The 26,852-nt window shown below is 52.3% G+C and overlaps 1 protein-coding gene across 5 annotated transcripts; it reads right to left on the bottom strand.

The window, feature by feature from the left end:
* Positions 1 to 685: 685 nt before the first annotated feature.
* On the bottom strand, positions 686 to 26,250 carry GDAP1L1 (ganglioside induced differentiation associated protein 1 like 1). 5 transcript variants are annotated; one of them, XM_021689110.1, is made up of 7 exons: positions 26,071 to 26,250; positions 18,253 to 18,261; positions 17,872 to 18,064; positions 16,704 to 16,877; positions 11,989 to 12,086; positions 11,080 to 11,194; positions 686 to 1,283 (listed from the first exon to the last, which is right to left on the bottom strand). In XM_021689110.1, the coding sequence occupies exons 1-7, from the start codon at positions 26,248 to 26,250 to the stop codon at positions 940 to 942; spliced, it is 1,113 nt and encodes a 370-aa protein (XP_021544785.1). In that variant the 3' UTR covers positions 686 to 939. The 5 variants fall into 5 exon arrangements, with proteins under 5 accessions (XP_021544785.1, XP_021544783.1, XP_021544784.1 ...); XM_021689108.1 differs by lacking the exon at positions 18,253 to 18,261 and having other exon boundaries at positions 16,704 to 16,929; positions 17,867 to 18,064; XM_021689109.1 differs by lacking the exon at positions 18,253 to 18,261.
* Positions 26,251 to 26,852: the final 602 nt, after the last annotated feature.

Here is a 26,852-nt window from a genome sequence, read left to right as displayed (position 1 = left end):
CCTCCACGTGGCATGGTGGGGCACAGGGGGAGCCCCACGAGTGATGATGAAGGTGGGCATTAAAGGAGGTGCCTTTGGCATAGGCAAAGAGAGACGGACCCTAGTCCATCCACCTCCAGACCCACCCCTACACTCAGGCCAGGACTGACCTTCTGAGAGAAGGTCAAGATGGCTCTCGCTGAAAGGCCACCTCCCATGGTGGGAAATGTCAACCTCAGATGGGAAGAGGATGATGGATGGATGCTACCTCCAAGAGCTTCTGGTAAAGTGTCAAAGCAAACACACTGGCCAAATCAGGAGGGGGAACGAGAGGGTGTGCTCATGGGGTCGTCCCAGGCGTGACCTGGTGGTTGGCTGCCACTGCCTTGGCTTGAGCCAGTGCTCTCTCAGTCCATGTGCAGGAGAAGAGTGGAGCCCCTTCGGGTCTTCAGGGGCCTCCCGGGGGTCTGCAGTCTCCAGCCCCACCCAGAGGCAACACTTAGAAGAGTCAGTGTTGATGTTGGCTTTGTCCTGTGGAAGATTTCCCTGGGCAAGAGGGAAGGGGAGGCGAGGGGTCAGGCCCTCGGAGCCCCCAGCACCTCCCGGAATCTGGGCCTTGGTGGACGAAACAGCCTGGGACTCACCTCAGATCCTAACCAGTCCCCACAGTTCCATCTTGAGACCTTGAATCAAAAGAAAAGGCATTCGTGTTTTGTTTCTGTTCTCTCTCTCCCTCTCTCTCACACTCACTCTTTCTCTCCTTTAGTAGAGCTGTGGCCTCAACTCACGGCATTGGCAACGTCTACTTCTAAACTATGGAATGTTTTCACATTGACGATAGGATTACTCCAAACAGGGCGGGGAGTGGCTGTCCAAGTTCATGAGACAGTGCGTTACTGAGAGCTTGCTGGGGGTCACACAGGACAGAGACACCAACAGGCACCAAGCCCGGGCCTGGCTCTAGATGTATTTTTTCTTGAGGTACCAGTAGGCAAAGTAGCCCATCCCACCCAGGGAGCCCATGAGGAAGGACGCCCCAAAGAAAGATGGGGGTTTCCGCTTGACCAGCCGGAACGCGTTGGGGATGACGGCCGACAGCAGGGTGGTGTGGATGTCGCCGAGGACCTTCCGGAAGGCCAAGCGCTTCTGGACCCTCTCGAAGAAGGACTGCAGGTTGGGCCGGCTGCCGTCTTCCCAGTACTTCTTGGACAGTCCCAGGAACTTGAGGCGGTGCAGGGTGGCTCCCAGGAGAACGTCGGCGAGGGTGAAGGCACAGCCACAGAGCCATGGTTCACACTTCTGCCCTGGAGTGGAAGGGAGAGGAGATGGGGCGGGGGGCTCCCTTCTCTGCCACTGACCCGCTGGCCCCTGCCCACCTGCCTGCTCCCTAGGGCTTTCATCACTTTTGCCCAAGGCTTACACTACCTCTGTTAGTGTTTTTTCTTTAAATCAACTGACTCTTAAGTGCAAATACATGTGTCTAAACTCTAGACTCCTGTGTCTGCCCGTTTGACAGGCTCCACTTGGATATCCACCATGCACTTCAAACCTGGTTATGTCCAAAACCGAACTCCTGATTGTCACCCCCAACCCCACCACACTCATCCCCATGTCAGTGACCATGTGCCCACCCTTTCAGTGGCTTGGACCAAAGCCCCATGCCCCCCTGCCACGTTGAGTCCTCTTCCTTTCATCTCTCATGTATAGTGTGTCAGCGATTCCCATCAGCTTCTCTTCCAAACGCATCCAGAGCGTGAGGTTGCCTCTGCGGTTACCATCCCGCTCCAAACAACCATCCTCTCCGACCTGATAGATCTCCCTGCCTCTGCCCTTGACTTCCCAAGTCTGTTCTCAACACAGCAGCCAGAGGGACTGGAAATGGGCATGGCTTGCCTGGGGGGCCCAGTGAGCAGGGAGTGATTCGTGAGAAGTCAAGATTAGAGAAGTAGATGGAGATAAATTAGGGGAAAAGCTTAGAAGCCTCACAAAGGAGTTTGGACATGAACATGGTCAGTGGGGAGAATTGCAGGGTTTTGAGCCAAGACATGATGTAGGAAACCAAAGGAGCTCCACATCCATCTCTGGGCCTTTGCCCCTGCCGGGCCTCATGCCTGGAATGCTCTCCCCTCTGCTTCCTGTGAGGTCTGCTGTCCCGGGAAGCTTTCTTCTGCATCTTTGAGCGGGTGTTCCTTTCAACTCAGAAATGTCCTGAATCTGATGCCCTCCACCATCAAAGCCTGAGCCCCTCCATCCCTCTCACTCTGTGGCTTCTTGTTCATTCATTTATTCATTCACCCAACACGTTTATCTAGTAGTATGTGCTGGGCATGAAGACCTGACATGACATGACGCATGATAAGACACAGAGGTTCATGCCTTCACAGGACAAGGAGGTAAAGTGTAATAAAGGTTCTAATCCAAAGTTTGTTCTTGATACGTAACTTTCAAGGTGCCTATTGGATATCCAAGGGGAGATGATGAGTCAGCAGTTAGAGGTACGCATACCTAGTTCAAGTGTGCATCATCAACATGAGGGTGGGAGGACATCAGCAAGGGAGTGAGCGTAGACAGATCTGAGAATAGGGCCAAGGACTGAGCTTTGGGGCTTCAAGACTCAGATGTTGGGCAGCAAGGAGAAACCAGCAGAGGAGCATGAGAAGGAGCACCTGTGAGGTGAGAGATGAAAGTGTCCCAAGGAGAAGAAGGGAGGTGTTTGAATGCTGCAGAGAGGTCAAGTAGGAGGCTGAGAACTGTGGTGGCATTTGGTGACCGGTGGCCTTGACAAGAGCAGTAGAAGTGGATGCTGACGCTGGAAGCCTGGTTGGAGGGAGTCCAAGAGAGAAGGGGAGGAGAGGAACTGGAGACTGTGAGCAAGGATCACTCTGTCAAGGAGTTTTGCTGTGACGGCAAGGACACGCCAGTAATGCGAGACAGGTCAAGAGTGTCTTTGCAAGCGGGGAGGGAGAACCCAGCATGCTGATGGGGATGAGCTAGCAGAGAGGGGGCAGTGACACTACCGAGGACAGCGGAGTGCTTGAGCGGGTGGACATCTAGTACACAAGGGGAGAGGTTGCTCGTTCAAGGACAGCTCACTCTCGGTAATTCGAGGGAGTGCGTGGCACCGTAGCTCATCCAACCCAAGCTGCCGGGGAGTGGAAGAGAGAACAAGTGGTGCCAGTTCAACTTTGACTGTGAGAAACATTCCAATTTCGGAGATGCTAAGCTGTGCTGTAACAACAGTGTCTCTTAGAGCTGATAAAACATGGTGTGTGCGGGCACTGCTGCTGGTGGGGGAGGCGCTGTGGGGTCCGAGCGCTCCGGTTTCCCCAGTGAGTGAGGGGAGGGCTGGAGGCAGCAGGTGGAAGGCTGAGGAGGAAGGAGAAGGCATTAAGCAGTCACCTGGAGAGGGGACAGAGGGAGGCCTAGGGCAGCTGGAGAGCCAGTAAGGCTCGTGGTCATGAACTCAAAGTGAGACCAGGCGGCACGAGTGTTTCTCCAGCCATGCTTGGGTTCACAGGCGCAGGCACTGACGAGGTAGAGTTGGGTGTAACCATTTGAGGTTTTGCAAAGTACGATAAAGCCAGAGGAGGGCAAGGAAGCCGACGGTGCGGGCACTGGAGTGCTGACTGGTCGACGAAGCAGTTACTGCCAAGTACGGAGTGAGGTGAGATCAGGATGGGGGTGAGGGGCAGTGAAAGGAGGCAGGATCCGGGGCCCCCCGCGGTCCCCAGCGACAGACTGGAGGAGACAGGCCGATTTGAGAGCAGGACCAAGGACTGAGCCCTGGGCACTCAAGCTTTAGGTAACGGAAAAGGAGAAACCAGCAAAGGTGTGGGGGAAGGAGCAGTCTGTGAAGTGGGAGATGCACCAGAGCTATCTGATTATCCCCACTTTACACGAGGACACTGAGGCACAGAGAGGTTAAGTAACTTGGCCAAAGCCACGCAGCTAGGATGTGGAAGAGCAGAGTCTGGATTTGAACCCAGGCCGTGTGGTTCCAGAGTCTGTGCTTGTAACCACTACAGAACACGCCCCTTCCCATGTGCAGATGAGCACGCACATAGGCATGCATCTGCACACACCCTCGGGCCCTTTCAACAGGTGCGATCTCTGTCGGGTCTGTATGCAGATCTGTGTCCGCAGCACGTGTGGTGTGTCTCTTCGCCCCTGTGTGCACCTGCTCAAGTCCGTGCAGCAACTGTGTTTATACATGTGGGCACCTGCGTCCGTGTGGTGTGGAACCCCAGATGTATAAGTGCAGTGTATGCCCACGTCCACTGGGCTGTTTGCCTGCAGACAGACGTTCCCAAGCATGGATGCGCGTGTCCTTGTCTGAGTGTGCCCACGCCTGTGTTTCAGTCTGTGGGCTGATGCTGAGAGCCACGACCACCACGTATGCGGACGTGTGCAGCTACCTGGCGGGTCGTCCTTCCGTTTGCCCCTCTCCTCCAGCTGTGCGTGCCCTTCAAAAAGCCCCCAGCCCGGGACAAACCCTATCCTGTGCCTTCCCTGAGTCTGCCAGCTGAGTGTGCTGGAGACACACTGACCAGCCAGCCTTCAAATTCATGAGCACAGTGCCCAGGAGGGCACTCGGCCACGCCTGGGCCTCTGTGCGTTCCGGACTAGGCTGGCCGCTGCACGTCCTGCAGGCATAGCCACACGGCTTCCACATCTCCTCACACCCAGACCCCAGGCCTCGCTCAGGGAATGCGTGCTGCATTCAGAAACAGGAGTCTTCACTCCGACCACGGACCCTACAAAGCCAGGCACACGCACCCTGCCTTCGGCCACCCCACTGACGCAGTGGAGGGTGCGAGCCACCCCCTCCCAAGGCCAGGCCCCCTGCGGCTCTCTGCACTGTCCGAGGCTGCACGTCTTCCCTTCACCTTCCAGATCCACTCTCCTCCCTTCTCCACGCTGCCCTGCGCCCCAGGAGGACGACTGGACGCATACCCCAGGGGGGCTCCCAGCCCTCGGGCTCCAGTCGGGTCCAGCCGCTGGGGAGCAGAGGCAGGAGGTGGGAGGGCGGGGGTGGGGGGGGAAGAGAGAGAGAGAGGTGGGAGTCTTGCTTCCCTCAGCATCCCCTCTGCGGGTCCCCGTGGGCTGGCTGCGTCCACAGACAGAAAGGCATAGCGCCTGTCACCTGTCGGGCGGTCCCCCTCTCCACACAGCCTCTTTGTCCAGGTTCCGGCAACTGCTCCCACCCCTCACGACCTCAGGCCCAGGGCACCCCATTTTTCCTTGTGCTCTCCCTGCATCCTGCCCACATATTTGTAAACAGTCCCTTGATGAAGTCCTCTTCAACTGACCCCACGTGAAGGTGCCCTGTTTCCCACGCGGCCCCGGCCTGAAGGACGCCATCCGTCCTACAGCACTGATTTCTCCTTCCCCCCAGGGTCTTCCTACTGGCCTGAAAACATGCTCTTGTATCTCCTCTCTTTACCCCACATCCTTCCTCAGGCTCCGTCCATCTCTCTACTTCCTTCCACAGCTAAACGTCTCGAAAGAGGGGCCTACACCTGCTGTCTTCATCCCTCACCTCGCATTTGCTCTTCAGCCACCCACCCCCACATTCCAGTGAGACTGCCCTTGGCAAGGTCGCCACCAGCAGCCGTGAGACAAAATGCAGGGGACGCTTCCCTATCCTTGCTTTACGCAGACTCCCAGCAGCATTGGACACGGTTCTCTCCTTAAAACACAATCCTTTCTGGGTCCCATTGACACAAGGGTCCTCCAGGCCTCACCGGCGACTCTCCCTGAGGGCTCTGTTGGCTCCTCTGCCCCTCCCCCAATGTGGGGGGACCTCAGGGCAGGGGTGGCAGTTTTAAAATGCGCTCATGAGCCACTCAGTACTTCTCTGATGGAGCCCAATCTCCCTCCCCTTGAATATGGACTGTAGTTTGTCACTTGCTTCCAGTGAATAGAATGTGGCGGAAGTGACAGTGACTTCCAACAGTAGGTCATAAAAGGCCCTGTGGCCGCCTCTCTCTCTCTGAGCTCGCCGGTTCCAGGGAAAGCCGGCAGCCATGTTGTGAGGACACTGGAGCGGCCCCATTGAGAAGCGCGGGCAGTGAGGAACCGGGGCCTCCCTCCCACCAACAGCCAGCGGGGAACAGAGACCTCTAGGTATGAACCACGAGAACGAGCCATCTCGGCTGTGGATTCTCCAGCTCAAACGACTGCAGCTCCAGCCGACAGCTTGAGCGCAACCCGCATCATGCAGCCCTAAATTAGAACCACCCAGCCACCCTGCTCCAAAAGTCATGAGCCGCAGAAAATGTGTGATGTAATAAATGTGGTTTTTGTTGCTGCTTCAGTCCCTAATTCATGGGCAGTTTGCTGTGCAGGATAAGGACACATCAGCCCTGCCTCTGTTTTGTCTCCCTCCGCTCTCTCCCTAGATGAATCACCCAGTTCTATGGCTTTAAATACCACATATATGATGGAGACTCACAGATCTCTCTCCAAATTCTGACCTCTCCTTTACAAGGCAGACTAGAATACCTAATGGCTTGTTTGACACCCCGTCTTGGGTGTCTGAAAGGCCTCTTGAACGCACTGTGCCCCAAATCGAACACTCGGCCCCCCTTGTCCATATCAGGAAATGGCACCACTCGGTAGCTCAGACCAAAACCCAGTCATCTTGGGTTCCATTCCCTTACTCTCCCCTCCTTATAGGACCACTCAGCAAGTTCCAATCCATTCTGTCTCCAAAATGCCTCTCGAGTCCATCCACGCCTCCCCATCTCCTCTGCCACCTCCTTGGTCCAAGCCAACACCATCCCTCCTGGGCTGCTCTGACAGCCTCCCCTCTGTCTCCCTTGAAATCCATTCTCACAGTAACCTGAGTGCTCTTAAAATCAGAACGTCTTACCCTGGGTGGACTGTGAAAATGACCACCCATTCCTCTCATTCCTGTATGCATGTGGCTTTGCTGCTTCTGCCAACAGGAGGTGAATCTCAGCCTTCACCCCTTTAATCCAGACTTGCTTTAGCTAATGGGATTCTAGTAAATTCCACACAAATAGAAGCTTGAAAAGTGTTTGCCTACTGAGGCTTTGCTCCTTGCTGCTCTCGGAAATCCTGCAACCACCACCATATGGATGAGCGCGGGTTAGCGCTCATCCATATGGTGGATGATGAGCAACATCATGGATGTTGAGCTGGATGATGAGCAACATGTGGCCCATTGGCCCAGCTGACAGCCAGCCAGCCGCTAGACATGCCAGGGAGGTCACTGACTGCCAGCTGACTACAAACACGTGAGTGATGCCACCACCAGGATGTGGGGCAGAGATAAGCATCCCAGCTGAGCCCAGCCCAAACTGGGCCAAACTACAAATCATGAACAAATAAAAGGTTCTTTTAAGTGACTCAGATTTAGAGTTTATTCGTTATGCGGCAAAAGCTAACTGGTACAATCCCTTTCTCAAAGCCCTCCAAGGATTTCCCATTGGATGGATTGTACATAGTACAAAATCTAAATTCCAAATATAGGCTAAATTTTCACTATAAGTAAAATATAAATATGGGTATATTCTAAATTCTAAATACGGGTCTATGATCTTGCATCTCTCTGGCTCTGTCCAACCTTACTTATGCCACTCTTCCCATGACTCACCACACAGTAGCCAGTTACTGGAGAGTTGCCAGCTATCCCCTCACCATGGTGTCCCCTCAGTCTAGGACACACCTGTCTTGGTTCTTCACTAGGCTGGCCCTTCTATATCCCTCAGGTCTCATTTGAAATGTCACCTCTTCAGAGAAGCTTTATCAAATTTGCCTGACTCTTTTTACTATCAATCTTAACACTTATCACTGTTTATAATTCTGTTTTTACTGATGGGATTATTTGTCTAATGTCTTTCTTCTCTGCAAGACTATAAACTAAATGAGAGCAAGAACAATGTCTTGTTTTTACTTGCAATTTTATCCTCAGGACCTGGCACACAGTCGGTGTCCAAGAAATATTTCAATAAATGAATGAAGAAGAATGGTAATAGTAATTATTTTTGAAACTGCTATTTCTAGAACATTCTACCTTTAGCCAGGTACTGTGGAGAGTGATCAACACCCATTATCTTTATGAACCCTCACAACCCTTACTTACCTCTTTAAAGGCCCTTTCTCCAAATATAGTCACATTCTGAGATACTGGGTACTAGATTCTATTATTATCCACATTTTGTAGATGAGCTCACAGAAGTGAAGTGAATTCTATGAGGTCACAGAACTAGGAGGTGGCTGATCAAGAATGCACATCAGTGTCGTCTGGCTCCACGCTAGGGGTCCTAACTGTGACATTATAACACTTCCCAACCCTGGGCTCTGCTTCAGAAGGGGAGAAGTGGAGGGTGTAAGCATTACCCCCAGGGAAGTTTGGAGGTGCCCCAGTGGGTGAATGAGACCATGTGGGCCCAGCCAGCTCCCCAGACCTCTGCTACCTCCCCCAGCCATGGAGGGACACAAGGACTGCCCACCATCTCCATCTGGAACAACCCCAGTCATCTTGCCATGGGGCAGTACAATGCTGCCTCCCCTTGGAAGAGCTCAGGACCAAAACAGAGACTGAGGTCAGGAGGCTCCCAATCTAGAATCACATGAGGAATGAGTATCCACAGCTGTTCTCCAGGACTGTCAACTCTGCCTTCCATCTAGGTCACACTCTGTGCCTCCCTTGATCGTATCAGCAGCTAATATTTGTGGACATTTCCATACCGTGTGCCAGGCCATGTGCTTATTCCCTTACACGCACTTTCTCACTGAGCCTCACAACAGCCCTGTGAAGTAGGCTTTCATTTTATCACCCCTTTACAGAACAGAAGAAGCGGCAGAGACCGTGCTTAAAAACTCAAGACTCTGGGAGCCAGGGTCTGAATCTAAGCTCCACCATTTCTATGTGTGACCTTGGGAAGGTCACTGAATCTAAGCTCCACCATTTCTATGTGTGACCTTGGGAAGGTTACTGAACCTCTCTGTCCCTTAGTTTCCTCATCCATTAAATAGGGTCACTCATATTACTTACGTCCTAGAGTTGTTAGGGGCATTAAATGAGTTGAGCTATGTAAAACACCTAGCACAGTGCCTGGCCCACAGGAAGTGTTGTTAAAGATATGTCGTAAGGGCTGAATTGCGTCCTTCCGAAATTCATATGTTGAAGCCCTAATCCCCAGGATCTCAGAATGTGACTATATTTGGAGAAAGGGCATTTAAAGAGGTAAGTAAGTTAAAGTGAGGCCATCGGGGGGGGGGGGGGCCCTAACCAGTCTGACTGGTGTCCTTTTAAGGAGGGGACATTTTGCCACACACACACCAGGGGCGTGCCCTCAGAGCAAAGCCTGCATGAAGACCCAGCAAGAATGTGAGCCCAAGAGCGATCTTGGAAGAACCACACCTGCCAACGCCTTGATCTTAGACTCCAGACTCCAGAGCTGGGAGAAAATAAATCTTTGTGGGTTAAGACATCCAGTCTGCAGTATTTTGTTAGGGCAGCTGAGCAAATTAATCCATAAATATGTAAGGTGTGCCTGATAATGAAGGTCAACTGATGAGAGAACAGCAGAGCTGGGACTCTGACCCCAGAGGCAATCTTGGAAACATCACGCCTTCTGGCCTCTGAGCACTCTTGGGCAATGGCTCCCTTAAGCATCTTATCTGACAGAAAGGAGAAAGTTCCTGCTTGAGGTGCATACTATTTTTATTACTAAGCCTTGCCATGCTTTTGTCTACAGAGGATTTAGGGCCTGGCTTTAGAACTCATGACAATGTCCTATTCAGGACTTTAGGTATCTATGCGTACCTTAGGCTTGCCTCAGTTGTGAGATGCTGGAAGAGCACTGCACCTGTCAGGAGGGAACCTATGTTCTTGCCCTAACCACATGTTCTTGCCCTAACCATGCCATTTATGAGCTGCATGACCTTCAGCAAGTCCCTGTATCTCTCTGAGCCTCAGTTTTCTTAAATAGAGAATGTGCATGCCTTTGGCTGTCATATGTTTAAACTAGCATGTTCCAGGCAGTGGACAGAGTACTTTTACATTTTATAAGAGTCCAACAAGATGGCATTAAGTTGTATTATTACCATCCCATTCTACAGATGAAGAAACTGAGGCTCCAATAGGGGAAGCAACTTATCCAAGTCACACAGTATAGACAGCAAAGCTGGAACTCTAACTCAAACCTCTGTCTGACTCTAAACCCATCTTTTTATTTTTTTAAGATTTTATTTTAAGTAATCTCTACATCCCAGTGTGGGACTTGAACTCACAACCCCAAGGTCAAGAGTTTCATGCTCTACCAACTGAGCCAGCCACGGGCTCCTAAACCCATCTTTTCGGACACTGTGCTCCATGGCTTTCCCATATGGATGGGGTGTGTGTGTGAGGCTGTGAGCGTAGCAGTACCTGTTATGTAGGCTCTGCAAAGCAGCACAACTGAGGAGACAAGACTAACCGACCGCCTAAAACAGAGCAAGATGAGAAGGTCCAGAATCAAACTCGAAGACGGGCAGTGGCAAAGACAGCACATAAAAGGAAAAAGGAGCAGAGTGGCGTGGAGAGGATCCTCCCAGCTAGAAGAGCTGCAGGAGCGAAGGTGTGGAGATGGAGATGGGAATGAAGCTGGCACACTCAGGGTCAGAGTGCCGCTCAAGGACAGAAAGAGTCAAGGTCAGAAAGAGCCATACTACATCCTTGAGCAGGGGAAAGGTGAGATGATGTGGTGGGTCCTGGTCATCACCACCACCACTATCATCATCTTCACCAACCTCGATTAAACATCGACTGTGTGCTAAGCGCTGCCCCAATACCCACATGTACTATTTCATGCAATGTCTCAACACCTTTCTGGAGTAGGTCTTATTATTATCCTTATTTTGCAGATGAGAAAATGAGGTCCAAGGAGGTGAAGTACCTGATCCATGGTCACTTAACTAGTAAGTGGTCAAGCTAGGAATTATACCTAGTCTGTCCGCTTCCATGGCCCATGACTCTAACCACCTGGGAGGTCCTCTGAGATCTTTGGGATGAAGGGGCTGGAAGTGGGCAAGGGCAGGTAGACTGGATGGGCTCCAGCCCCCACCTACCCCAGAGCTGGCACCCACCCTCGTTTTCCAGCTTCCTCTTCTCCAGCTCCGCCTCTATCTGGTCCAGCACCATGGCCAGCTCCCCGAGGCTCTTCTTCAGGTAGCTCACATCATCATGCTCCAGGATCTTGGCCTGGGGACAGGACAGGCAGGAACCAGAGGAGTTGAGCTGGCTTCTATCAAGCCTGGATAACCAAGGCTGGAAGGAACTTGACCCAAACCCCCTTCAGCAAACCCAGCCTCCAAATATCCCCCTCAGCGTAGAGGGTGCCTCACTGTTACAAAGCACCCTCATCTGGTGCTCACAGCACTCCTGGGAGCTTGGCTGTCTTGGCCAGACCTAGCACTTTCATACACCAGCTGCTATGAGGATCGGTTGATAGCAGCTCATTGCTGCCCTTTCTCCAGAGTTACTCTCAGCCAACAAGAGCTGCCTGGAAATACTTGGGAGGGTATCTCCCATCCCTCATGCCCCCGCCAGGCAATCTGTAGCCAATGACTGACTGACACAGAGGTATACACGTCTTGCCCCTTGCCTCCGTGAGGATTGGCCTTGTGGTGACACTTACGCTGCACAGCTCTCTGTGGGATCAGGTGAACTTGGCTTCTTCTTCCTTCCTTCCTTCCCTCCCACCCTTACTGGGTTCTCCTCAGAACACTCCCTCAATGCCATTCTTATCCAAGAACCTCTGTCCAATGCTCTGCTCTTAGGGACACATCTAAGATGTCAGGAGACCAAGGCTCTGGTGGGACAGTGCCCTGCCCAAGGTCAAAGAGCCAGTAAGTGACAGAGGAGGCAGGATTGGAAAAGCAAGCCATGTTGTTTTCATTTTATGTCATCAGCTGATCCTCTATTTAGAATGAGCTTCTTCCATTTGATCTGTTTCATGGTGGGGAAGGGAACTGGGCAGGCCTGGAAGCACTCACCATGAGCTTCTTCTGTTTGGAAAGGTAGGGCTCAGAGAGCTGGGGCTCCTCTTCATGGTCCAATTTCATGAGGTCTGTGGTGGCGTTGGCTAAATGTCCTGGGGAGAGAATAAGGAAGGCCCCATCTTTCTGATACCTAGGGCCCCTCCCACCCCTTCTTCCACAAGTTTGCGGGTCAGGTCCCACTCAAACATTGATCTGGGAAGTAACAATATCAACAGCCAACACCTAGTAGGCACAATAGGCTGCAACGTAGGGATGGATGACATGCCATCCTGCCCTAGGCTCAGGCTAGTGGGAGAAACAGACACATAAAGAAATCTCTTTGACAGCACCATCAATCTGTAATAAAGAGTGAACAGAATGCTGTGAGACACACAGGGCCACCTGCCCGGGCCACAAGGCATCAAGAAACCTCACTGAGGAGGAAACTACTTGGGGATGAGGAGTTTGCCAGAAATGGAGAGGTTATAAACCTGGACAAAGTCATATTTCAGTGCATGTCTCCCCCCACCCTTTCCTGTGGTAAGGAAACAGGTTCAGAGAGGCTAAGTAATATCCCACACCAGTAAATGATAAGCAGGTTTCAAGCCTGGGTCCATCTGATTCTTAGTCTAGTGCTCACTCACTGTAGCTCACAAGGAAAAACTTGCTTAATGAAAGAAAAACCATAAGAGACTTTTGCTGTCTTGAAACTTCCCATTCTGGTGAGGCAATTTTCCTGCAGATTTAGCTAACCCCATATTTCCTAGGAAAACTGGCCTTTTAAAGATGCTAAAAAGGGAAGGGTGATGGAACAGTGGGTCAGTGATGGAACTCAAGGCAGCACCTTGAGAATTATTCTTAATGAGAGAGAAGAAGTGTCCTATAGTCCAACTTTGAGAGTCTAACTGTAAACTGTGGGAGTTATAAGAGGAGGTGAAAGTATCATGCAGGCTAAGATCCTGGGGTCTGTTCCAAGACTGAGATGGGATTTCTCCAGAATTCTTGGCCAGTAAGTCTGGGATGTGGTGGTCAATCACGCCCTGCCCTTTCTCTTGTTTCCCAACTCCACTTAGAGATCCCTTAGGCTCCTGGAATTCATTCTGGTCCACCTGACCCCATCATTGTCCCTGCTCCACCTGCTCCTCGCCTGCATTCTCCCCTAACTGCAGCACCTCTCCCCCACACTGAGCCAAGCCAGATGCCTCAGGGGGTGCCCTCAATTCCTCCTTCACCTCCTCCCTGCACCAAATCAGTCCCAGGTCCTGTTGATTCCTCCTTCTTATTCTTTCTCATACTTAACTTTTCCCTTTCATCCTCTGCCTCCCTTAGTTCAGACCCCCTCACTGATCTCTCTCTGGATGATTCTGACCCAGCCCTAGGCACCGGCACTCTCTCCTTCTGTGCCCTTCTCCCCACTCACACCAAAGAGGTCTTCCTCAAACACACACTTGACCATGCCACTCCCTGCTTAAAACCCATCCCTGGCTCCTCACTGCCGTCAGATAACGTCCAAGCTCTTCAACTTGCCTTGAAAAAAAAACAGCAGGATCCTCTCTTCTTACCAACTCCATCTTTCACTGAGTTACCCCACCTGTCCCTGTCCCCAGGTAGTAACATTTCAGCCACTCCAAATGCCTGGCATTCCCTGAATGTGCCAGACCATCCCAAACCTCTGGGCCTCTGCTCACACTACTTCTACCTCCTGGAATACCTTTCTCCTGTATTCCTGAAAATCCCCTTCTAGATCCAGTTCAAGATCACCTCCTCCATGAAGCCTGTCCTGATCCTTTAGGAGGTCTGACTACTCAATGCCTTTGTCCTCCTGTGTACACTGTACAGATTTCTGCCAGAAAATGCACATACAGTAATCAGAGCTGCCATTGCACAAATCCATTCACGTTACAATCTATGTGAAAAGTGCCCCCTGGACTTGTGCAGTGCACCACCTGTACTGCTATACATGGAGATTTTGATGTATTTATCTCTGGATGTATATGTCTCCCACTAGAATTTGAGTTTCTGGAGACCAGTGGCTATGTCAGCTTTGTCTGTTTCCTTAAAACCCAGTACAGGCCTGGCACAGAACAAGAGCTTAGTGAGAGTTGAATGAATGAATGAATGAATGAATAGAATGAGTGAATGAATGACCGCAGATATTCAGCTTCTGCCCTCTGATGTCTCACCATCTACCACCCCATCTCCTGGCCTGATAAAAAACCCAGTAAACATACTCCCAGACCTTTCAGCTTTAGGGCTATATTAAGTCTCATTGATATTTTATGAATGTGAAGGTCAAGTACAGCATTTTCTCTCTTGCCAGTCACCCAGGGCTGCACATGTGGCTCTCTCCAAGAGGGCAAACCAAGTCCAGGAAAGACCTTAGGCTGATTGGAGGGATCACTGCAGGATCACTTCTGCATCCTGTGAGACCTCCCTCCTTCCCCAGTGGGGCTGGAGCTCTGAGATCTCTCTCCTCCAAGGAGGAGCAGGCTGGGCCTTCTTGGACCCCTCACTGCCTTCTAGACTCTTTCAGATGGCTCATGGCAGAATGAGGAAGGGCCTCCAGCCCCTAGAAGCGGTTAGGGACTGCCTCCACCCAGTCCAGGCCCCCATTCTTCCCTCGATGGAGGGAGCTCTGTAAAATGCACATCAGATCATGTTCACTTTCCATCCCTAGTTTCTCCACTGCTCTTTGGACAAGATTCCATTTCTGTCAGACCTACTCCCCAGACTCGCACCACCAGCCACTCATACCTCCCTTGGGCTACACTTCATCCACACTGAACATCCTTCAGTTCCCCAAACACACCACACCCTCTCCTGCCCCTGAAGCTGAAGGGATTCTCTCCTTCCCCTTCTACCTCCTGGTCCTCCTTGGGTGTTGCTGCATTTCAGAAGCCCTCTGTGCCCCCAAGGCTGGGATGAGTACCTTCTCTTATTGTAACACTCATTGGTTCTAGGGTAACATTTTTTTTAATCAGCTAGTGTTTGAATAGGTTATACATACATACGTGTTTAAAAATTCAAACAATATTAAAACAATGTACAGTGAAAAGTAAATCCCTCTCCTCTCAATCTGGGGTCTCTTAGTTCTGCTCCCCCAAAGCAAATAGCTTCTCGTATATCCCTCCAGAAATTCTCTGTGTTTGCAAGCACCTGTGTGTCCATTTAACCCCCTTTTAAATATATTATTGATAGCACGCTAGTTGCATTTTTTTTGCCCTTCATTCCTACTTACTAATATATCTTACAGAGCATCCCATATGCTTATTTTTTTTAGATTTTATTTAAATTCAAGTTAGTTAACATATAGTGTATTATTAGTTTCAGTGGTAGAATTCAGTGATTCATCAGTTGCATGTAACACCCAGTGTCATATGCTTTTTTTTTTTTTTAATAGCTGTGCAGTGTTCCATCATATGGGAAGACTAGAGGTGTTCTAGTGTGGGGGAAGACTAGAATTTATTTACCCAGTTCCCAACTCATGCACAGCTGGGTTGTTTCCAGCTTTTCGCTATTACCACCTATGCTGCAGTGAATAATCTTTGTGCGTGGTTCTTTGTGCACACATCCAGGTGTAACTGCGGGATCGTCTCCGAGGGGTGGGCCTTTCTGTGTTTGATCTAGACTGCCAGGCTGCCCTCCTGAGAGGCTGTTCAAATGTATTTAGTCCCACACTGCAATTACCTGGTCACTTGTCGTTCTGCTTCCCTGTGATGGAACTGTGACCCTAGGTTGGTAGAAGCTATGTCTGTCCCCATCTGTCCCCAACCCCCTGCCCAGGGCCTGGGCCATAGGAGACCTCCTCAATGTTGTTGACTGAATGCAGATAGGGTGACACTGATAAATTCCAAGTCTTGTTCGAGGGTACTCTAAAGGGATGAGACCAAGTTCACAACCTGCCCCTTCCCACTTTTAAACATCAGCTCACTCCCTCAAGAGGGAGGAAGTGACCATTTACTAAGCACCTAGTATCTACTTAGAATCATCACACTTCATCTATCTGAAGGACCCCAGGGTGTCTGCACAGAGCCTGGATCAAAGTCTGTAAACGGCTATTGATGGATAATCTGATTTAATCCAACCCCCATTTACTCGGTGCTGGAAACTAAAGGATGAGCCAGGCTATGGGCACGTCCAGGCTAGCAGTTAGGACAGGATGCAGGTGATGCTTAAATCAAAACTCAGAGACCCCACAGGGGGCCTTGCATATCTGGGCAACTTTCTTTGGTGGCACCAACCCTGATGTCACTCAGTGCCCTGGATCACCAACCACAGTCCTGACCTCCCTGGGCCCCGACCATGTCCTCCACCATGACGGTGCCCCACCTTCCTATGGACAAGACAAGGAGAGCCCCGTAGCCTCTGTATGGGATGGCAGGACAAGAGGAGGGGCAGGAGGGGAGTGAGACAGCCAGAGAGGGAGAGACATTTCAGTTTGAAACAGAGTGAATGAGATGGAAGGCCAGGGAGAGTGGTGGAGAGAAAGCAAGTGGGAGTGGGGGTGGCTGGGGTAAGGATCGAGCCAGAGACTCCCAGAGGGAGGGCAAGAGACATTAACAGAGACAGAGAAAAAGGGGTAGAGCGAGAGGCAGAGGCGGATGAGGGAGACCAGGAGGGATACGAGGAAGAAGGGGAGTAAGAGACACACAGTGGGAGCAAGAGATGGAGGAGGAGACTCCTGTCGAAAGGGATAAGGTGGGCAAATGGGAGTAACCCGGGGCACTCACTGCGGATCTCGGCCGTGGCGTACTTGGGGATCATGGAGTCAGTGGTGAGCTCGGGGTGCAGGATGCAGCCGTGTGTGTAGGCGTCCATGGGCAGCGCGCCCAGCAGCTCCCGGTAATGCAGCACCCTCGCATGCTGAGGGCTGCCCACCTCGGGCATCAGGGCCACCACGTGCTCTGCGGGCCACAGCAGGGGCTGGGCTGGCGGGGTGGGTCCCACCCTGGCCACCTACCCCCCTGATTTGGACAGGCCAGGCTCTGGTACCCCATCCCTTGATCCCAGCATCCTGGAACCTCGAAATGTAGAGGCCCACAGGGACCATCCCTTTCCCCAGGCTCTTGAGATAAAGTCTCCACCAGGCTGACAGGGATCTTACTGGTCTACCTCATCTCCCTAGAGTCCTGCCAACCTGTCTCCTAGGGGCAGCTCCTCACCACTCCAGGCTTGTTGCCCGATGGGGGTCTAGGCCCAGCATCGCCAGGCTTTCAAGAGAAGCCAGAAATCTGGATGCTTAAAACTGAACTTTCTTTGATTTTTAATTCTTGGCAACTCATTCATATTCTTTCTACACAGTACATGTCTGGGCCCTGACCCCCTCTCAGCTGGGTTTGCAGCATCTGCCATAGGCAGTGGGCTTTTGAACCTGAAGAAGGCTGGAGGGAGGGAGGGAGACATGGGGTCCTGTAGGGTTCTATGGTGTCTGGGCCCTGCTCACATCTGCAATGTTTTAGGGTACCTGGGCCCATGACTATGGGGTGCCCGGGGGGCCCATGGCCCTGTCTATGCTTATAGGGATTCAGGGGGCTGGGCCCTGCCCATGGCCCGGCATTGTTGGAAGACCTGGGCCCCATGTGTGGTGACTAGGAGGGCCTGTGTCCTGCTCCCGCCTGCGGGCTCTGAGGACCTGTGGCCATACCTCCGACTCCAGAACTCCTGGGGAAGGAGGAGGGTTTGTGGCATCCCAAGGATCGAGGCCATGCCTGTAGCTCTGTGATTCCGGGGGGGCATCTGAGCCCTGTTTGCAGCCCCATCGTTCCTTTCAGGGAAGACTGGGTCATGTCCACAGCCCCAGTGGACTTCCTCAGGCTCCCCAAGGTTCTGGGAACCTGTCTGAGCCCGTGGAGTCCCTCAGGTCTGTGGCTGAGCCCCTGGTGGGTATGGCAACCGTACCTCCTGTGAAGGTTCGCTCCACGTAGTCGATGATCTGGTCGTAGTCGCTGATGATATTGTCCCGGTGGATGATGACGGGCACCTCCTCCCCCAGGTTGAGCCGCATGAACCAGGGCTCCTTGTGCTCGCTCTGCGGCAGGCTCACATCCCGCTCCTCACACGCCAGGCCCTTCTCGGCAATCACCAGCCGCACCTGCAGGCACCAGGGTCAGAGCGGGGAAGGCGGACAAAAGGGGGGGGGGAGGGGGCGGTAGATACTCTGCTCAGGGAGGGCGGGGCATGCGGGAGGGAGGTCAGAGGTCACACACAGGAGGTGATAAGGTTGCTTCCAGCTCATTCTTGGGCTCCTGGCAGGGGTGGTGGGTGGAATCTCCCAGGGGCCTGGAGCCTCTTGGCAGGAGGAACACAGCCCTACTCTGGGGCAAAGTGGCAGTGCTCCCTGGTGGTGATGGGACTGGGTTTCACAGCTGGACATACCTGGGATAGGATTCCTGGCTCTGCTGTGTGTGTTTGGGCAGATTCCTTAAACTTTCTGAGCCTTAGTTTCCTTATTTGCAAAATGGAAGTATTAATAGTACCACCCCAGTGTCTGGTACATGGAGGGCACTCAGTTCATGCTTTCATTATCATTATTAGACGCTCAGCCTGGCCTCCAGGGGTACATCTGGCCAGGAAATTCATAGAAATTCTTATCAACATAATCAATAGCTAAATTCCTCAAATTATTTGGGAAACAAAACAAGGTTCAAAATAATTTGCCAACATCAGATGAGTCTTTTATTGCCCCACACACCTTCCCATCTGGTTGTTGAATATTCACAATAGCCTCCCAGAAGAGGGTAGATCGGAAACTATCCCCCCTGTTTTTCTTGATGGGAAAACTAAAGGCCAGAGAGGGCAAGTAACTTACCCAAAGTCACACAGCAAGGTAGCAGCAGACCTGAAACTGGAAGCAATGGGTCCTGACTCCCAGCCCAGTATTCTCTGCCCTGCGGGCACCTTCAAAGAGTCCTGGGCCTGTCCCTCCTTAGTTTTTCCCTATGTCTCTAAGGGGTCCCAGACAAACATTTGAACTGGTAGAAGCTAATGGAGAGCCTTGAAGCTGGGGCCTGCTCCTGACCCAGCCCAACATTTCTGAGCTAGAAGACAATGAGAGATCACTTGGTCCAACTGCCCTCTGCCTGTGGACTGAGACTCAAAAAGAAGATGACTTGTCCAAGGTCTCCCAGCAAAAAGATGGCAAATGACTCCACTCCTTCCCACTAATGGCTCCAGTTCAGGGGAAAGGGAGGGCATCCCTGAGGCCAGCAAAAGTGGTTCTCCTGGAGAATCAATGTCCCCACACACCCGGTAGCTCCTGGGACTTGATGTCCCCAGCCTTCCTCCCAAGTGCCAGGAGTTAAGCACTCAGAGGGGCAGCATGGTATCATGGTCAGACCTTGGACTTGGGGCCAGACTGTCAGTTCAAATCCCAGCTCTAGCACTTACTTGCTGGGTGACTTGGCTTTACATCTGTGTACCTCAGTTTCCTCACCTGTCCAATGAGAGTCCCACCAGCAAGTCCCACAGAGGGCTGCTGTGGGGATGAGATACTTTAGTCCCTGCGGAACAGAGCCTGGCACACCATAGGCATAACGTGTCTTGGCCACTTGTATGAGATCATCTGGACTTGAAGCCTGGCTCTGCTGCTTATTTGCTTTGTGACCTTGGACAAGTCACTTGACTTCTCTGATCTTAGGTTCTATGAAATGAGGAACGTAATCCACTCTTTCAAGCATGGCATGAGGTTGGGATGGGATGATATGGATAACGTCCCAGCCCAGGAGGTTAATACATGGGTTCTACCATCACAATCTCACACAAGCGCACACACACACACACACACACACACACACACTACCTCACACCCGTGGCTGACGTCCTAGAGCAGTACTTCATGCCCCATCCTCACGGCTAACATGAACACCCCTTTCCTTGTGGGGAGGGAGAGGCAATGAGCCCTTGAACCCCCAACCCTCATTCACAGATTCGTTTGCTCCATTAGCCAAAAGCAGGCCGTGCAGACGGGGCTGGGAGGTCCTCACCCTCTGCCACAGCAATGTTATGTGACCTTAGAGCTATCACTGCCCCTTTCCGAGCCTCCTTTTAATCATTAGTAGAATGAGGGCTGGACTCCGTGTTCAAGGCGCAGCCCGCAGCTGCTGCGAGCTGCGGCTACACTCGGACCACGCCGGACACGGTGGGAGGGAACTGCTGGCTCTGTCGAAGAGAGGGGGAGGAGCTGTGTCGGAGAGTGAGCACCGGGGGTGGCATCTGTTTGGTCTGGGGATGCGAGTGTGTGAGTGCATGAGCCTGAACCTGAGTGGCAACTGCGTAAATGAGCGTGTGTGTGTGTGCATGCGTGTGTATATGTGTGCATGAGTGTGCGTATGTATGGATGAGTGTCTGAGCAACTGTATTAAAGTATTGTGTGAGTGCATGTGCATTAGTGTGGATATGAGTGTGCACAGGCACATGTGTGTGTCCTTGTGTGTACGTACAGGTGAGTGTGCGTGAGCAGGAGAGTATGTGCTTGTGTATATCTGAACTCCTGGGTGGTGCCGATGCCCTGGAGAAGCCCCAGAGCAGTCAAGGCTGGAGTTTGGCTGGAGCAGAACTGCCCGCTCCCTTCCCTCCTGCCCATCCTGGCATCCTCCACCCTGGGCGATCTGGCTCCGCCCAGCCATCCAGCCTCCCCAGGCCAAGCTGGGACCACTGAATGGATGGAAATGGAAACCAAACCAGGCCTCTGCCCTTGGCAGTCCAGACATTTGGCCTTGCCTCCTGGCAGGGTACCTGCCCCCAAGGACCACTCCCAGGCCCTGCCCTGGGACTCCAGTGAGGGTGCCAGGTGGGGCTGGTGCCTGGGAGGGGACTCTCTTTAGGGATGTAACAGTTTTGCTTGGAGCTGCCTCAGGGTCATGCCGGAAGGCGGCCAAGGAGACTTTCTCCTTTAGCTGAGCTGCAGGCCAGAGCCAGGTGCCATCCTGCAGGGGAGGGGAGGGTGGGGGGAAGCCAGGCCCGGGGGGAAGGGCATGCAGTCACTAAGGCCATCTGCCATCTCTGCAGCCCAGAGACTGGACCAGACTTAGGTGGTCATCATGCAGTGTGGCCAGCCATCAAGCACCCCTGGGGCAGACTCTCCTCCCTGCGGGTGCATGGAATTAGCTCACTGGTGCTTCTTGTCATAGTCGGGCACTGTCCCTCCTCACCCAGGCCCTAGTTTATGAGGCAACTGCAAGGTGCTGGCTTGGCATCTCTGCCCAACCCTTTAGTTGCTGTGTGACTTTGTAAAGGACACTTAAGAGTCTCTGAACCTCAGTGTATTTCTCTCAAATACTTTTTTTTTTTAATTAATCAAGGTGAAGGAGTGGCCCACACAGGGATCAAAGGAAAAGAGTTCCAGGCGGAGGGACTGGCCAGCCCTAGAGCCCCATATTGTGTCTGGCGTACTGAAACACAGTGAGGAGGTCAGTGTGGCTGGGGAGGGGGTGGGCAGACAGGGAGACGAGACGAAGGCAGGTCATGCACAGGGCCTTGTAATGTAGACTCCCAGGTTCAGGAGTCCATGAATCAATCCAGGGACTCCTTAAACTAGGATGGGAAAATTACATGTTTACTTTCAGTAATCTCATACTGACAGCATTTTCTGCAATTATGAGTAGTGTAGGTGACAAAGCATGGTAGTGTTAGCAATGCCTGAAGTACTGTCACCACAAGAAATCACTTTCATCACTCCACACTGCTACAGTACACTCCTCATGACTTTGACATTACAGGGATTGGTCCTGCCACAAGGTCAGGCTGTATAACGGGTTAATATAGAAACATGTATTATTATATAATGAATTTGTTCTAAAAGTATGACAACAGCTGTACTTCCATTGGCTTTCCTTTTAGTAATGCAATGTATTTTACTTTATCCATTAAAAGCATTACTGTGAGAAAGAGCCACAGGGTTCCCCCCATTGATGAGGGGTCCACGATCCAGTCATGCTTAGGATCCTGCAGCAGAGCCTAAGGCCATTTTGAGGATTCTGGCTCTTTCCCTGGAAGGACCTGGTGAGTCACTGCAGGCTTCTTTTTTTTTTTTAGATTTTATTTATTTTTGCAAGAGAGAGGGAAAGTGAGCACGAGCAGGAGGTGGGGCAGGGGGCAGAGGAAGAAGCAGGCTCCCCGCTGAGCAGGGAGCCTGATGTGGGGGATCATGACCTGAGCCGAAGGCAGATGCTTAACCAACTGAGCCACCCAGGTGCCCCAACCACTGCAGGCTTCTGAGAAGGGTGGTGAGATCTGCAGTTGTCACCTGTGAGTTTCTGGGGGTGGGGGTGGGGTAAAGGGTCAAGTGCAACCTGGACAGGGCTGGGGGCCAGGACCCAAGAGCTTGAAAGGCAAGGCCAGGGTAGGAGGTAGGGATCACCCTCCACCTCTTGCTTCCTCCTGCCATGTCTGAGAGGGGCCTCTGGAAGACCTGCTCAGTCTTGGGTGTCAGGACTGTCTCCTGACAGGACCCAGGTCTGGGCCTCTTACTGCTGGGGGCAGAAGTTTGGGCCAGGTTCTCCCCACAGGTACATCTAAGACAAGGGCAGACCCTGAGAAGATGGGGTCAGGGAAGCTTGAACAGGCTTGTTGCAGGAAGCCAAGGATGGCTCTCAGAGACTCACCTTGGTAGAAATAACAAGAACAGCTAACTCTCATATAGCACTTTCTCTGTGCCAGGCATTGCTCTAAGACATTTACATGTGTTACAAAAACCTAATAAGGTAGGTACTAGTATCGTGCTCCTTTTACAAAAGAGGAAACAGGCACAGAGACAGCACTAAGTTGCCCAAAGTCACAGAGCTAGTAAATAGCAATCTTGGTTTTTTAAAAAACTGGCTGGTGCGAGGACGGAAGGATGCTCAAAGGGCTGGGGACACACAGAGACAGGGCTGTTCTTCCTGCCTAGGGAGGGAGGAATGCAGGTTGTATCATACATCTAGTCCATTTTCACATTGAAAAGCCGACGACCAAAGAGGGTCAGGACCTACATGAGGTCACAAGCTAGTGAGTGGGAATACCAGCAATCCGAATGTCTGCATGTTTGCCCCTCCCAGTCTCACCCCTTTGCTCACCCCCACCTCCCAGCCAAGGAGAACGAGGCTGGAGGGCAGGAACAGCCTCAGAAACAAGCTAACATCTACACTTTGCATTCAGAACCTCCTCTGAACCCTGTGGCCCCAGATGATCACTTATGATGGTGCCCGAAAGTTCACTGTTAGTGTGCAATCTTTAAGGCATTGTGCTAAGTTTGTGGCCATGCATGATATCATCCAATCCTCACAACCCTCTGAGGTAGGTACCATTCCTTCAGCACAGAGGAGGAAGCGGAGACTTGCAGAAGTGAAGACACGTGCAGAAGTGACACAGTGGGAGGTGGCCCAATCAGGCTTTGATCTCCTGTCTGGCAAATATAAGTTTGCTTACTGGGCACTTTCTATGAGCCAGGTGCTGCTCTAGGTGATTTAATGGATACATTTGCTGAATCCTCACAATGGCCCTATCCTGGATGTGCTGTTATTATTCTCAATTTACAGATGTGATGCCTGAGGCATGAGAGGCTAAGCAACCTGCCCAGAATTACCCAGCTGGTCAGTGGCAGAGTTAAAATTGAACCCTGGGCAGTCTGGCCCCAGAGTCTGGGTTCTGGACCCCCTCACTGTCCTGCTGCCCTCTGGCTCTGGGACAGTCCTCAGATGTCCCATGAAGCCACCACCACCACTCTTGGGGGTGGGCTATTTTCTGCTATTCATGTACCATTAAAGATAGGCTTCTCAGATTCTCTACCAAGGGGAAATGCTCCCTGAATGCAGGCAGGGCTCTTCAGGACTGAAAAGAAGGAAGCTTACCTGCTAAATTCCTATTATGTGCCAGACACTTAACATATGTCCATGTCCTCTTAATCTCCCAGGAATTCTGCAGGGTTGGATGCAAAAGTCCCTTTTGCCAGATGAGGATATTGTGGCACAGAGAAGTGACTTGTCCAAGGTCACACTGCCAGTAAGCACTTAAGATGAAAATGGAACCCAAGACCATCTGACTGCAGAGCCCATGCCCTTCCCACCAGGCTACACTGCCTCTAGAACCCACCATGGCCCCCAGGCAAGGGGAATGTCCTGGAAGGGGAGGCAGGAAGATACCCAGGCTGGCCTGGTCACATATGGGGTTGCAGTGGGTAGTCCCATCCCTGAATAAGGGGCCATCTCAGCCCTGAGTGCAGACTGAATAGGATATATTCCATGGTGGCAAAGGGAAGAGCAAGAAGCTCCCTTGGGGAATGGTGATGGGAGGTACCATCCCTCTGCCCCCTGTCCAGTGCCAGCCACTGAGGCCTGGCTCCTAAGGTTCTGGGTGGGAAGGTATTCTGAAATCTGGAGGTCAGTCTGATTCATCTCCAAACTGCCAGCAACTTACAGAGAGCCTGGCATGTAGTATAGTAGGTGCTCAGCATGCACGTGTAGAATTTATGGATGAGTCCCAGAATGGCTCTGGCTAACCCAACCCCTCCTTCCCCTAGCACTTTATTGATATTGTAACACCTATAATTATCAGAGCCTTGACCCTGTGCCAGGCACTGCTATCAGCACGTTTTGTGTGTCACCTCATTTCACCCTCAAAATAACCGTCTGAGAAAGGTACTGCCATTAGCTCCATTTTACAGATTATAAAACCGAGGCTTTGGAGAGGCAAGGTAACCTGTCCAAAGCTTTACAGTGAATAACTGGGGAAGATGGCTCTGGTCTCAGAGTCTATATTCTAAACTGGAGCTACTCAAAGGACGATCAGTGGGCTAGCTTTATCAGCATCACTGGCAGCTAGTTGGAAATGCAGCCTCTTGAGCCCTACTCCAGACCTGCTGAATCAGAAGAGCTGGGGTGGGACCCAGCAGTCTGTGTTTTAACCAGGATCATGCAGTGATTCTAATGTATGCTCAAGTTTGGGTAGTGCCGTCTAGAACACTAAGTTATACCGCCTCTTCAACAACCCTCTCAGCAGCCCTGAGAAGGGGTGGGAATTAGAAGAAGTAACTATTACTATTATTATTGTTGTTGTTGTTGTTGTTGTTGTTGTTATCATCATCATCATCATCATCATCGTCTCATTTTCCAGATGATGAACTGAGCCTGGACCAAGACTCAAACCCAAGTCTTTTGGTTCCTTTCTCTTTACGGAATCTGTTTCTCCACCTGAAAAATGAGTGAATGGAACAAAAGGATCTTCCAGGAAGAAGAGGAATCCCAGGTCTGACAACGAGCACCACTTAAGAGATCAGCAGCACTCGCTGTTGGGCCCTGGCCATGGTGCTGAATTCGTGCCCCACTGACGGACAGCCGCCCAGGGTGGGATATTGCGCCCCTAGAGGCTCCCTTGTCTTACAGGCGCAGTGTCTGGCCCTCTCCCCCAGGAAGCGGGAACCCCGAAAACTCAGCACCAGGCTGGATTCCTAACTGCTCCCCGCCCCCCCAGCTCGTCTGGGTCTGAGAAGGGATGGTGGGGCCGTCTGTGTCTTTAAGAGCAAAACAGATTTTAGGGGCCGAACCGAGCCGGTCTAAGGAGATGGGTTAACTCCTTCCTTCTCAGCTCAAGATAAGTGTGGATGTGGGAGAGGACTAGGGACAGACCCTCCAAGCCCCAGCCAGAGGAAGGCTCCCAGCCAGGCAGGAGCTGTGACCTGGAGGGCCTGTAGTATCCAGGACAGCAGCTCGGAGGGAGGCCCACCACCGACTACCTGGGGCTGGAGGCTAGATCCCAGGAAGCGCTCCTCCTCCCTCCCCGCAGCAGCCGCCCCCTCCAACAGGCCGCCTTCCCAGCAGTGCCCATTCCCTTCCCCTTGCCTTTGTCTCTCTTCTCAGCCCTCCAACAGACTGGGTCTTTCTGGGAGGGAAAGAGGCATAATGGATGTTCCCAGAATTGGGAATGGTGCTCCTGGGGCCCAAGACAGGGCCAGTCACCTCCCGGGAGAGCAGCCCGGCAATCTCCACCCTCCGGCCCCTGCAACCCCACATTTCACCCTCCAGCCTCTCACCGGGGTCCTCAGACCCCTTCCACCCTCCTGGATCCCCTCCCCCACGCCTCCTGGCCACCGGGTGCATTCTGCTCCCCTGCTCCTTTGGACTCTACCTTCTGCGAGCTGAAGGACTGGGTCCAGTGGTACAGAACAAGGCTCTCCTTGGGCCAATGGGCGGGGCTGGCCGCCTCGAGCGCGTCAGGGGCCTCCACCGGCTTAGCCGCATCGCTCTCCAGGGCCGAGATGGGCCACCAGGTGCAGTTGGTGGGGGTCAGGTTGTTGGGGGTCGCCATGACAGCCCGGAATCAGAGGGAGGAAAGAAGGAGGCTCCGCGGCGGCAGCTCTCTCTCGCCCTGCATCACATGGCCTCGCGGAGCCTGCCCCTCTGCTTCGCTCCCTCCCTCCCCTCTCCGTGAATGTCATTACTCGCTGGGCGAGTGGGGGAGGGGTGTGGGGGATCCCGGGAGCTCCTTCCCTCCTCCTCCCCTTGGCACGCCCCTGGCCCCTGCCAGAGAAACTACCAGTCCTCTCGGGTCCGGCTCCCTGGAAGGGTTCGAGGAGCCACAGGGGAGTGGGCCATGCCCCCCATATAGCTAATATCTGGCCGGTCATCTGCCAAGACTCCACCATTGTTAACGCATTCTGACTATCTTCCAGGAAGCAAATACCTCTTAGGACAACTGGTGTTATAGAGACCCATTCCTTTCATAAATCAGTGTCTGGAAATAGCTTGCTTCTCTTAGGGGCTGTCATTTTCCAGCATTTCTCCTGGAGGACCTCTAAGGACAGAAGGGAGCAAACTATGAAGTCTGGAGCAAATGCTTACACAGCACTTGCCGTGTGCCCCAGCTTTACAACCATCAAGTCAATTGAGCCCTCACAATAACCCTATGAG

The sequence above is a fragment of the Neomonachus schauinslandi genome, chromosome 10 (assembly GCF_002201575.2).
Source record: "Neomonachus schauinslandi chromosome 10, ASM220157v2, whole genome shotgun sequence".
NCBI classification, from domain to species: domain Eukaryota; kingdom Metazoa; phylum Chordata; class Mammalia; order Carnivora; family Phocidae; genus Neomonachus; species Neomonachus schauinslandi.
The sequence above is the reverse complement of the archived record's forward strand: the minus strand, read 5'-3'. Positions and strand labels throughout refer to the sequence as shown.